Source organism: Gallinula chloropus, assembly GCF_964237585.1.
Source record: "Gallinula chloropus genome assembly, chromosome: 13".
Taxonomy (NCBI): domain Eukaryota; kingdom Metazoa; phylum Chordata; class Aves; order Gruiformes; family Rallidae; genus Gallinula; species Gallinula chloropus.
The window spans coordinates 13416445-13429177 of NC_140098.1; the positions used below are offsets into that span (position 1 = coordinate 13416445).

At 61.5% G+C, this 12733-nt stretch overlaps 1 protein-coding gene across 3 annotated transcripts; it reads left to right on the top strand.

The window, feature by feature from the left end:
• Positions 1–770: 770 nt before the first annotated feature.
• KIFC3 (kinesin family member C3) lies at positions 771–12529 on the top strand. Of its 3 annotated transcripts, XM_084270165.1 has the most exons (19): positions 771–881; positions 2685–2881; positions 4901–4966; positions 5566–5709; positions 5828–6070; positions 6297–6470; positions 6607–6754; positions 6852–6982; positions 7087–7198; positions 7446–7627; positions 7730–7834; positions 8072–8202; positions 8835–8958; positions 9374–9503; positions 9617–9846; positions 10423–10557; positions 10899–11007; positions 11268–11295; positions 11498–12529. In XM_084270165.1, exons 1-18 carry the CDS (start codon positions 863–865, stop codon positions 11270–11272), a joined length of 2385 nt encoding a protein of 794 aa, XP_084126291.1. In that variant the 5' UTR covers positions 771–862; the 3' UTR covers positions 11273–11295; positions 11498–12529. The 3 variants fall into 3 exon arrangements, with proteins under 3 accessions (XP_084126291.1, XP_084126290.1, XP_084126292.1); XM_084270164.1 differs by lacking the exon at positions 11268–11295; XM_084270166.1 differs by lacking the exons at positions 771–881; positions 11268–11295 and having other exon boundaries at positions 2764–2881; positions 4898–4966.
• The last annotated feature ends 204 nt before the right edge of the window (positions 12530–12733 follow it).

The window sequence follows — 12733 nt, forward strand, 5'->3', positions numbered from 1 at the left end:
GAGGCAGGGCAGGGACACCGCTTTGCCAGGAGGATGCTGCCGCCTCTTTCCAAACCACCCTCAGAAATACTTGGCTTGTATTGAGAGTTCACCCCCCACCTCCTGGGGAGCAGTGGACTCCCCTGGCATGGGTGACCCGCAGGGTAATGCTGCAGGCTCTCAGATAAGATATAAGTAGGCAAAGGCACTTTGGAGCAGGGTGGGGAGTGATTCCACCAGCCCTGCTGATCGGCAGCTCAGCTTTCCAAAAGCATCCACGTTCTTGGGCTGTTTTACAAAAGACTTTTCTTTTTTCTTTTTCCCCTGCAAGCCATTGATAGACACAATCATTTGGGACCTTTCCTATGTTCCTCTCCCTCGTTCCAGATGTATTCCCTGGGTTTTTCAGAGCTGGGCTCCCTCCCAGGGACACAGCATTACCCGAGACACGGCTCAGCAGCTCAGCTTCCCACTCCGCCCTGCCTGCCAGCCAGCGTCCTTTCATTTATTGTGTTTTGAAGGCCACAGAGAGGACAGTAGTAGATGGTCTGACTGCTGGAAGGGGTTGTTTATGGGGAGGTGGGGGTGAGGGAACCAAGAGCAACAGGATGTCTTTATCACGGCGGCTCCCTGACACCGAAGTCCCTTGGAGGAAGAGCTTCCCCACCTCCTCTCCTGGCCAGTCCAGGGGAAGGATGGCTGCCAGCACCGCCTCCACCTCAGCGCTCTGTCCTGTTTCTTCTCACAGACGCAGACCCTGTGGGAGACGGCAGGCGAGCAGCGGCAGCAGAGCCGGCACCGGGCCCCCACGCTGGCCACCGAGGAGCCGCCGGCACCCCGCCGGGAGCCAGCAGCTGCCGCACCGGTGCCGGCAGCCTCCGCCATGAACCTGGAGAAGGCAGGTGCGGTGGTGGGTGCTTGGGCAGACAGAGGTGATGGGTGAACACCCAGCCCCTTGGCACTGGGTACAAGGGCGGCTCTTCTCTTTCGGGGTGCCCATAGACACGTGGCTGTGCTTCCCGGGGTAGGGGATGGAGTCTCAGTGGAGATCAGACCCCAACCAGCTGTCCAGTCACACCAGGCAATGGATAACTTATATACCTGGTTGAACAGGGCAAACCCACCACTGTCCTCCCTGTTGAGGACACCCTCAAACCCATCCCCTGTCTGTGGGGATGCTCGCAGCGTGCGTGGTGACACTGCAGTGGGTGAGTCCCTGTGCTTTCCCCTCTTTCTTCATTGGGACCAAATGGAATCATCAGGGCTCATCGGGATGCAGCCCAGGAGCTGTGTGTTCCTCGGCTGTGTCCCTGGTAGACATAAGGCAGGTCCAGCAGCACCTCCTCTGCCGGAGGAAGGTGCTGGAGCAAGGGTGTGTGATGTCACTGCAGGATTGCCCCTGCCCAGCAGTGCAGTGCCCAGCCCCATGGTGTGGCTCTGACCCAAGCTTCCGTCCCAGCCCGGGCTTAGCGCAGCGATGATGCGTGCAGACATGGCGCATCGGCAGGAGCCCGTGTGCCTCCTGTAATCTTGTCCCTGAGGGGCAAGAGCTGTCACTGTGTTAGCGTTAGGAGTTTGGGAGTGGGATCTGTATGTGCCAGATTCAAAGGGAGCATCGCAGATGCCTGAGCTGGGCTGAGCTTTTGGGATGTAATGAAAGCAAAGCCAGTGCCTGTCAGCACTGCTTTGGGGTGTCCAGCCCAAGGCAGAGGAGAGAACCCATCCGTCACACACAGATGTTTCCAGCTAAGGGCCAGGGCACGCTGTGCTTTGGTCCCAGCATTTAATTTTCTGCCTGCTCTGCTGGCTCTTTAACTCCTTTCACAGGCAGAAAACCCAATTCACAGGCAAACCCCAGTCTTGTTTCTTGTGCTGAGGACAGTCCCTGTAAAGTGGGCAGGCTCTGCCCGTGGGCAGTGCAATGATTCCCAGGGTCACCTCCTGCCTTTGAAACCTCAGGTTTCTGGTGGCAGTGGCTGAAACCCAGGGAAGGGCGCCGGGCAGCCGGGATGCTGGCTGCCGGCTCATCCGCCACAACGCCTCATCGCCACGTTGGGAATGAGTCAGGCCAGCTCATTTCTTCTCGGGAACTACCAAGTCATTTAGGGAGTCATTCAGTAGGCTCTGATGTATGGCCAGGTTGGCTGTGCGCCGCACCGCTGGCTCTGTTAGCACACGGGGAGCGATGTTTAAAATAATCCTGGGGAGGTTCGCAAGCCGAACGCGCAAGGGTTGGGCAACGTGGCCATCCAGGGTGCCTGGATCACTTTAATTTGGCTTCCATTATGCTTGTGTGTAACGACGCAGTCTCTAATAACAGCCCTGCGTGCTGGTTTTGCACCGGCACCTGCTCATTCAGAAAGAAGGATGCCGGGGTGACTCAGCGCGCCGTGGCGAAGGCGGTCGTTAGCTGAGCGAGGCGACAGCACCGCGGTGTGTGATGGTGCTGGGTCGCGGTGCGGTGGCACAGGCGGGCGCAGCCTGGGATGCTCTGCTGGCATCAGCGCATCCCTTCAGCTTCCAACCCCCCGGAGGGGCTCACCTTGGCATGTGGGATGCACCTCCTGGCGTGTCACCGCTCTCCCATGGGACACCTGCAAGCCCTGCTTCCCGCTCTTAGGGCCGGGGCTCTTCCTGTAGCCAGCATCCCATTCCCTGGCGAGGTGGCTGGACCCTGACCAGCTCTGTCTTTGCTCCCGCTGCAGGAGGGAGGGTCTGCAGTGGAAAACGCACCAGCCTGCCAGCAGCCCGTCCCTTCCCGGTGATCCAGAAGGTGATGGCCTCCATGGCACTTCTGCAGGAAGAGAAGCTGCAGCTGCAGGAGGAGCTGCTGGGGCTGCAGGAGAAGCTCGCTGCCCTGGAGAACAATGAACTGTCCCGCTCTCTCCAGCTGCAAGACCAGGTATGACAGGGACAGGGGGACATGGGGAGGGTCTGTTGGGATCTTCAGCTCTAGGCCATGGCTCAGCAGATTGCACAGGGCACATTGGAAGGCTTGCAAGACTTCCATCATGGAGTGTCTTCTCCACTTGAGCGCGTACGGGTGACCTGGAAGCTGGGTGGTCCTGAGCACTGTAAGTGGTCCTGCTGGCTTTGACTGCACCTCAGGATGCTCACAGTCCGTCCGTCCCCCCCGACTGACATTACGGTGACACCGCTGTAACACAGTGAGGGCACGCAGCTCCTTGGATGTGATGTGTCTGGGCGGGCGCTGGGCACTGTGACCGGAGTCCTGCAGCATCCTCCACCCATTCCTCCATCCATCCCTCCCTCCTTCCAGTCCACCCATCCATCCCCACCATGCTCCCAGCGCTGGGGTCCTACAGCACAACAAGCTCACTCCACTGACCCAGCAGAATAGTTTTTGCCACTTTCCACAGCCAGGAGGTAGAAGGTGAATGTGAGGGCACAGAGCTGTCTGCTGAAGGGGACAGCAACCAGACACCCTCCCCCCTTTAAAACCATCTCTTGTGCTGGTGCAGCCGCATCCTCGGCACAGGGACCTGGGTCGTCCCAGGGAGATGGAAATTGTAGCTGCTCATAAAGGGATTTGCATGTGGCTGTTGTGGGAGCTGCTGCAGTCAGGTTCTGCTTGTTCCGCGGGTGTCAGAAAGGTGGAGGTAATTGTCCTGCCTTGGGTTGGCATCGGCTGTGTGACACAAGCGTGCGCACTGGCAGGGTCCGGCCCCGTGCCGGCCGGGTCGGCAGCCAGCACAGCCGATGCCGGCGGGAGTGAAGCGCCAGCCCGACCTCCTGGTGCTCGGGGATGGCCGGGCCACAGCTCGAGCCGGATCCAGCTGCCAAGCAGTCCCTGGCACCTCCGTAGAGCAGGATGCGGCCGGAGATGCCTGAGCAGGTAGGGGATGGAGGTGCATCGGCGCTTTGGGGTGCTGCTGGCGCTGGGAACAGTGGTCAGGCTCTGGCGTGCACGTCAGCCAGCTGCTGTCGCGGCTTCCCGGGAACAAGCTGCGACTCCACCATCTGCATCCCTCCCTTCTCTGAAAAATCCTTATTTAACCCCCCCAAAACCTTCATCCCCTGTGCTCCTCACTTCAGAAACAGGATTTGGGGGGATTGGACCCGATGATCTCTCGAGGTCCCTTCCAACCCCTACGATTCTGTGATTCTGTGATTTTCCCACTCTGGCTGCTCAGCACCACGGCTGGAGAGGAGGAGCCTCACTACAGAGGTGGGCGGGGGGATTCCCAACTGTGTCAGGGAGCAGCAGCTTTCCCCCACGCGTGGCTGCAGGTGCAGGGATCTCAACCCACCGATTCCCCCCCGGGACGCACCAAGCAGAGGCCGTGCTCTCCCGCCACACCGCCGTCGCTGCAAGGGCGCGGCTTCATAACCTGCCGCAATTAATTACAGCACCATGTCAGCACATCTGCATTTGTTATTAATCAGCAGTTCCTAAATTATGGTCCACGGAGGCCGGTCGCTGAGCACAAGCTGCTTATTGGGATGGGGCAACGATGTGCAAGGGGCTCGGCGGCGCAGAGGCTTCCCAGCGCTGAGGACACCCAGAGCTGGGTTGGGATCTGGGTGGTGGTGAAACACGTGGCTGGGTCCATGTCTCCCCAGGGCAAGGTATGGGGAGGCGGTGCTGCTGGCTCCGTGGTGGTGGGGCTGAGGGACGGGGCAGGCAGGTGAATACTGGACCATGTGCCCCTCTTCCCCCCCCCCCCCCCTTTTTTTTGAATGATGTTTTTTTGCTCAACATGGACAAATTATACCCATGGTCGAACAAGGTCAGAGCAAGCCTTTCATTAACACTCATTTTAATCAGGCCATGTGAATCAGGCGCTCGGAGCAAGGTGGAAAATTAAGGTGTAATGAAGGTGCAAGCCGGGGTGGCACCACAGGGTCTCCCCCAAAAGCTGCTGAGATACCTCCTGGTTAATCTTGCCTGTGTTAGCAGGTCAAAACTCTGAAGGCAAAGCTCCTGGAGCAGGCGCAGGAGATCAGCCGGCTGCGCTCAGAGCTGGTAAGCTGCCACCCATCCTGGGATGAGCCTTGTGTGCCCTGAAGGGGGCTGGAGCAGAAGGAAGGGGCGCGTGGGGAGGACATGGAAGCGTGAGGGGGAGGATTGAAATTTCCCAAGGGCTGCGGGTGGGACCCTGCAAGAGGGACTTTGAGGAGCAGGAGCTGGTGGGACCTTGTGTCCAGTGCCATGTTGGGACTGGGGCTCACCTGGGGTGGCAGGCCGGGGGGCCAGGCATAACTGGGTGTCCCTGATATAGGTGGGCTCGGGGGGTTTCCAGCTACAGCGAGGGCTCCCTGATATGGGCAGGCTGGGGGTCTTTGGGCATAGTGGGGGAGGTCCCGATATGGGTGGGCTGGCAGTCCTCGGGCACAGGGTGGTCTCAGACATGGTAGGTTGGGCCTCCAAGGGTGCTGTAGGGTGGGTGATGGGGTGTCTCCTGAGAGCAACCAGCTGGGGGTTCCCTCAGTGCTGCAGATGGGGGGGTCCCTGGGTGCATTAGGCTGCAGGGTCCCTGATAGGGTGGTCTGGGGGCTCCCTGGGGTGCAGTGGGCAGGGACGGGGTCCCCAGGCAGCAGGTATCCACCCCCTCCCATTGGCAGGGCGGCACGGATGCAGAGAAGCACCGGGACCTGCTGGCGGCTGAGAACGAGCGGCTGCGGCAAGAGATGAAGGCGTGTGAGGGGGAGCTGCGGGAGCTGCGGGAGCTGCGGCAGGCACCCTGCCAGGGCTGCACTCACCTCCAGGTGAGTTGGCCGCTCCCCACAGCGGTGGCAGCAGGGTGATGGCACCCATGGGGGATGGCACCTGTGGGTGATGGCACCGGTGGGTGACACGATCGCCTGGGCTCTGGCATCTCCGAAGCAGGAGAACGCTGTGCTGCAGGAGCGGCTGTCCCGGCTGCAGCGGGAGGCAGAGGAGACACGGGCCAAGCTGGCGGAGCTGGACCTGGAGGTGCAGCAGAAGACGAACCGCTTGGCTGAGGTTGAGCTGCGGCTCAAGGACTCTCTGGCCGAGAGAGCCGAGGAGGAGGAGCGGCTCAGCCGGCGGCTGCGGGACAGCCAGGAGACCATCGCCAGCCTCAAGTCCCAGCCCCAGCAGGTCAAGGTGAGCACCGTGGGGCTCTCCATCTCTCCTGCCTAGGCAGGGGGAGCTGGGCTGGGTGCCTGTGGGTGCCCTATGAGTGCCATCCATGACCCTGCCCTCAGTATATCAACACCAGCACCCCCATTTTGGATATTAATCCCCTCCCTGGGCTGGCACTGGCTCCATCCCGGGCCCCTCAGATGCAGTTTCCCCAGTACAGCCCATGTCTGTGTCCTTTTTCCCCCAGTACATCATCAAGACAGTGGAGGTGGAGTCGGCCAAGGCTAAACAAGCCCTGTGCGAGAGCCAGTCCCGAAACCAGTACCTGCAGGAGCAGGTGGGGATGCAGAGGCAGGTGCTGAAAGAGATGGAGCAGCAGCTGCAGAGCTCCCAGAAGACAGCAGCTCAGCTCCGAGCTCAGGTCTGAGTGCCGCCAACATCAATCAGAAATCACCCCATCTGGCTCCACCGTGGTTCCTGACCACACGTGGTGATGGCCAGGTGATGTGGCACAGGAGGTCAGCGTTACCCCCCTCCCCTCCTCACTCCCTTCACAGATCATGATGTACGAGGCCGAGCTGGAGCGAGCCCACGGGCAGATGCTGGAGGAGATGCAGGCGATGGAGGAGGAGAAGAACCGCGCCATCGAAGAGGCGTTCTCCCGTGCCCAAGTGGAGATGAAGGCGGTGCACGAAAACCTGGCCGGTGAGCGGGGCCGGGGGGCTCCTCACGCGGTTCCCAGCCAGCATTAGGGTGGGGGGATCTCATCCTGCCAGCCCTTCACCCTGCCTCGTGCCTGCAGGTGTCCGGACCAACCTGCTGACGCTGCAGCCTGCGCTGCGCACCCTCACCCACGACTACAACAGCCTGAAGCGGCAGGTCCGTGACTTCCCCCTGCTCCTCCAGGAGACCCTGCGGAGCGCCAGGGCCGAGGTGAGCCCACCCAGGACCACCCTAACAGCCCCCTGCCCGCGGCCAGGGGGATGCCACGGCAGGGGGGGTTGTTCCCTGAGCCACTGCTCTCCTTCCCTCCGCAGATCGGGCAGGCCATCGAGGAGGTGCACAGCGCCAACCGGGAGCTGCTGCGCAAGTACCGGCGGGAGCTGCAGCTCCGCAAGAAGTGTCACAACGAGCTGGTGCGGCTGAAAGGTGCAGGACCTGGGGGGGGGGTTGTCCCATGGCAGGAGGGCCTGTTCCTGGGGGGTTTGGGAGGGATAGGGAAGCATCGCCCCACCGCAGCCCATCGCTGTGGCTTGGGTGCTCCGTGTCGCCGTGGGGTGCACAGGCTGCTGATGGGATGCTTCGGTCGGCAGCAAGGCACAGCGTCCAGCCCCTCTGGCATCTGGTGGGGGCCAAGGGCCAACACCATCTCTGCACCCCCTTCCCCCCCTTCAAGGAAACATCCGTGTTTTTGGGAGAGTCCGCCCCATCACGAAGGAGGACGGTGAGGGCCCAGAAGCAGTCAATGCGGTGACCTTCGACACTGACGATGATGCTGTCCTGCACCTCCTGCACAAGGGAAAGCAGGTGTCCTTCGAGCTGGATAAGGTCTTCCCCCCACAGGCATCCCAGGAAGAGGTGGGTGCTGCCATCTGGTCCCATCCCATCCCACCAGGATGGAGATGCTGCCAGAGGGAGGGCGAGGGGCAGCCATCTCCTGACGCTCCCTGGTGCCCCCAGGTCTTTCAGGAGGTTCAAGCCCTGGTCACCTCCTGCATCGACGGCTACAACGTCTGCATCTTCGCCTACGGGCAGACAGGGGCAGGAAAAACCTACACCATGGAGGTGAATTTGCCTGGCTTTGCTTCTCTCCTCTTCCTCAGCTGCTCCTGCTGTGGTGTCCAGCTTTGGCACCCTCCTTGAACTGGGCTGGTGGCCAGCAATGGGCCCCACTGCTGCCCAGGGCTTTGTGCAGCCCCTGCAACACCCCCAGGATTTCCTCCTGCACAGAAAAACAGTGAGGTGAAATTCAACCATGTGTTTTTCCTCCCTCCATCCCCATTTCTCCCCCTGCTCCTTCAGGGAACTGCAGCCAACCCAGGGATCAACCAGCGGGCCCTGCAGCTCCTCTTCTCCGAGGTGCGGGGCAAGGCGGCCGACTGGGACTACGCCATCAGCGTCAGCGCCGCCGAAATTTACAATGAGTCCCTCAGGTATGGGGGGGTGGGGGGAAGAGGGCTTTCTGGTGGGGCAAGCAGAGGTCATCACCCCAGGCTGCTCTCCATTGCACCCCACCAGCCCTGCCTGGGCTGCATGGCTTGTTCCCAGGGCGCTGGATTTGGCCATGCAAGGCTGTTACTCATCTCTATTTATTTAGGGGGGGTGCACACAACCATCTCAAAGCACTCCCCACCCCCACCACCCCAACCCCTGAGCACCTTTAGGCACAGAGGGGCATGGCCCTGCCGTTGCTCCCCCAGCCCTGATGCAGCAGCCAGGGCCCCTCCCTCTGTCCCCCCCCCCCAGGATGGTATATTTAGAAACCGTTGACCGGGACCCAGCAGCGTGAGACATATTTTCCTCTCTTGCCCAGCCACAGGCAGGAGGAGGCAGGAGGAGCCTGGGAGCGCATCCGTGCGGATAGAGGGATCAGGAATAGCAGGGTCAGGGAGGGAGCACGGGCTGGGTTGGGTGGGAGTGGGCACACTGGGGGGTTAGGGAAGCTGAGGTCTCTGCATGGGCCATCCCAGCCCAGGAGGACTCGGCTGTGCTGGCAGCCTTGGCGTGTGGCTGTGGGGGTGCTGTGCCGGAGGGTGGGGATGGTGACGGGTACCCCTCTGCCCAGGGACCTGCTGGGGAAGGAGCCGCAGGAGAAGCTGGAGATCAAGCTGTGCCCAGATGGCAGCGGGCAGCTCTACGTGCCTGGGCTGACCGAGTTCAGGGTGCAGAGTGTGGAGGACATCAACAAGGTCGGGGGAGATGGGGGGGGATGGGGGGTGTGAGGAATTGGGGTGGGTCTCTGCTGTGTGACCCTTGGATTCAGGAGTATTTCTGAAGCATTGGGGAGCGACTGGGACCAAAATAGCTCCAAGGATGTGATGTGACGGCCACTGTCCCATAGAGTGAGCCACAGGGAGTTAAAAATAGACGTGTGGGGCTGGGGTGGCTCCAGGGGATCAGCAGGATGCCGGCTGTCACCGCAGTGCCCTGCCTGTCACCCTTTGGTGCAGCACCTGGGCTGAGACCGGACAACAGTCATCACCCTGATGGAGCAGGCACCCCATGGGGAGGCTGTTGTTCAGGTTATACCCTTGGGTGTTGCAGGGGAGAGGTGGGTGAGTTTAGGGTATGCTGGCCTCACCCCCACCTCCCGGGCTCCCCCAGGTCTTTGAGTCTGGCCACGTCAACCGGGTGACGGAGTGCACCAACCTGAACGAGCACAGCTCCCGGTCCCACGCCCTCCTCATCGTCACTGTCCGCGGCCTTGACCGCAGCACGGGGCTCCGCACCACCGGTGGGTACCCACACAGCCCCCTCCCCAGGGTTTCTGGCCCAGGGCAACCCCAGGGCGCACAGGGCTGGGCACTAATGCCAGCTTGGGGCGGGGGCTCTATTGTGTCCCCCCAGGGAAGCTGAACCTGGTGGACCTGGCGGGCTCAGAGCGGGTTGGGCGGTCGGGCGCTGAGGGCAGCCGGCTCCGGGAGGCGCAGCACATCAACAAGTCCCTCTCAGCACTGGGGGACGTCATTTACGCCCTGCGCTCCAGGCAGGGCCACGTGCCCTTCCGCAACTCCAAGCTGACCTACCTCCTGCAGGACTCGCTCAGCGGCGACAGCAAGACCCTCATGATGGTGCAGGTAGGGTACCCGTGGGCATCCCTGCAGCTGGTTGGTGCCTTAGTGGGATGGGTTCGGTCCCTGTGCACCTCAGTGCTGGGTGGGTGGGAGGGATGCTGGAGGCAGGAGCTAGGCTGGGACATGGGGACGTCACCTGGTCTGTAACCACAGCGCCAGGGACAGCTCTGTGCCTTGGATGAGGACGAGGGATGGGGAATGATCCTGCCTGCACATGGTGCCGGCTCTCTGGGTACCTTCCCTTGCATGTTGGCATCTCACTGGCCCCTCTCTTGCTGGGAGGATTTTGTGCTCTGGCAGCTGGTCTGTCCCTGCCCTGTGACCCCCCCGGCTGCCACACCCACACTGAGCCCCCGCCGGGTGCCTGAGCCCCTGCCACCTGCTGCAGCTCTTCCCAGCTGTGGACAGGCTGGGCTATCCTGGGAGCAGCGGGTTAATAATAGCAGCTCGTCAGCTTGGCACTGGGGGAACTGGGGGTGGAGTGGGTGGGTGGGTGGGGGGTGTTGCTGGGGCAGGGGAGCCCCTGGGAGGCACAGGCAGCCGCACTGTGACCTTCTGCCTGCTCCTGCCTGGCCACAGGTCTCCCCTGCTGAGAAGAACGCCAGCGAGACGCTGTGCTCCCTGAAGTTCGCTGAGAGGGTTCGCTCCGTGGAGCTGGGGCCCGTCTCCCGCAAGGCTGAGCTGACCTCCTGGCCCAGCCAGGAGCAGCTGGAGGTAACCGAGCGGCCACTGCTGCACTTCCTTTTCATCCTCACCCAGGGGGTCCCCTGGTTTGCCCCCATGCATGGTCCCCAGGGGCATTCGTTTAGTGTTGGGTGTGCCCTGGAGCCACCCTGAAGCATCACCCAGGCAGACACAGGTTGTCCCCAGACAGTGGCATCCAGTGATGCCAACACCTTGGCTGGTCCAAGCCCTGTTTTGCAGCAGCCCCCTCCACCCTTGGAGTGGGTTTGGGTGTCATCTGCCCGCCAGAACTCACCCCCTGCCCCCCCCCCCCCCTTCCCACTGGGCATCAGCATGGGCTGATGCTGGGGCCATGCCCTGTCTCCTCCCAGGGTGACTCACCAGGAACCACAGCACCCCCCAGCCGGGGCCACGCGTCCCCCAGCCCGGGGCAGTTATCAGGCCGCGCCGCCTCCATTCGCAGGAAGCTCCAAACCTCAGGTGGGTGTTGGGCACCATGGCCCCGCTCTGCACCCCGGGAGCCCAGGCAGAGGAGGCTCCTGCCACCAGCCTCGGCCCTAGCTGGTTTGTCACATGCTCATTAATGAATGGCTAATCAGCCAGCAGGAGCCTGGTTAGCACATCCCCCAAGAGCAGCCTGGTGCAGAGCTGCTGCCAGCGGATTGGGGCACACAGGGGGAGCACTGCTGTGGGGCAGTGGCAGTGTCCCCAGGCTGAACCTCTCTCCTTTCTGATTTCAGCCTGATGTAGGGCAGCCACGGCTGCCAGGTGAGTGCCCGTGGCCGGGGGCCGGTGGGGGTCTCTGCTTTGGCCCCACTTCCTGGGCAGGGCTGCCGGGCTGTGCCGCGCATGGGGATGCTGGTGGGGATGCTCGTGGTACCCGCTTGATGTGGCACCTGCTGAAATGCCACCAGCGGTGGCTGGGCAGTGATGGCCATGCCTGGTGTGACCCATGCATGTCTCTCCCCAGGGAAGCTGAGGCCTGTCCCTGTGTGACAAGTGCCACCCGTGGCACCAGACCCGCTGCAGAACCTGGCCCCTCCTGGTGCTACTGAGCTGGCTGCTGGAAGACACGTGGCTGCGGTGCCGTTCCCTCATCCACCATGACCTCCAACCAGAGGGCGACAGCACTCCTCACCACGAGCAGCATGGAGCTAGGGTCTCCCAGCAGCCAGACCCCCATCTCGGGGTGGGGGACAGCGGTGCTGGGCAGGGATCTGCCCCTTGGGATGTTAGGCACTGTGACTTGAACGGTAGTGTTGCTGAACAGCTGGTTTTAGCCAGAGCGGGGAGCTGCTGGGTGCAGCCTGGCCACAGCTCCCCCAAAATGCTGCTGGGGTAGCTGCCCACTGTCCTTCAGAGCTGCCCTTCCTCCACGTTCAGCCAGAAGAAAATCCCAGCAGGTTCCTGGAGGCCCAGTGCCATGTGTGAGCCGAGCTGCCGTTCCTCACAGTGCTGGTGCTGCCAGGGCCCTGCACCCGGCACAGAGGGAGGGCAGTGGCAGGGCCACCTGTGTTACACGGCCCCAGGGTGTGGGTTCAGCAGCCTCCAGTGAAGCTGTTGTCAAGTTGTCCTCCATGTGGTTGAGAGGAAAGCGTTTGAAATATTTAGACCCTGTTTACATGGTCTTGGAATGGAAAAGAAGTGGGAGACAAACAAACAAACAACCCCCCCCCCCCCCAAAAAAAAAAAATACCCCAAACGCAGCCCAAAACCCTCTTGGTTTGAGTGTGCAGATTGTGACTGGCAGGGAGGAGGTGGCACTGCCCTGCCCCTCCAGGCACCCATCCCGGGGGCCACTGCAGGTAACTGGGAGCAGCAGTGCCTCCCTCTCCCCGCAGCCCTCTGGCTCTGCCACACTGTATTCCATTTAAAAACATCAAAGGGAAAAAAAGGAAAAATAAACGTAGCCTTTTGTAAGAGTATATGTTTCTATGTATTTTAATAATTAAAAAGAATAATCCTGTTTTGTAACAAAACTTATTTTAAATAAAGTGTTAAAGCTGCTCCTCAGGCACTGCTGTTGCTTCCCTCCAGCACCTCTGAGCCCTGCTTGGGTTGGGTGCTGCCCCCACACTCCTGCTTGTCCAGCATCAGCCCCCCAAGCTGGAAAAGCCCAGGGAAACCCGCCTGGCCCCAGGCCAGCCGGCCAGTGTTCCCTCCCCCCTCGCCCCTCCCCAGAGCGCAGGTACTGGGCTTCCCTAAA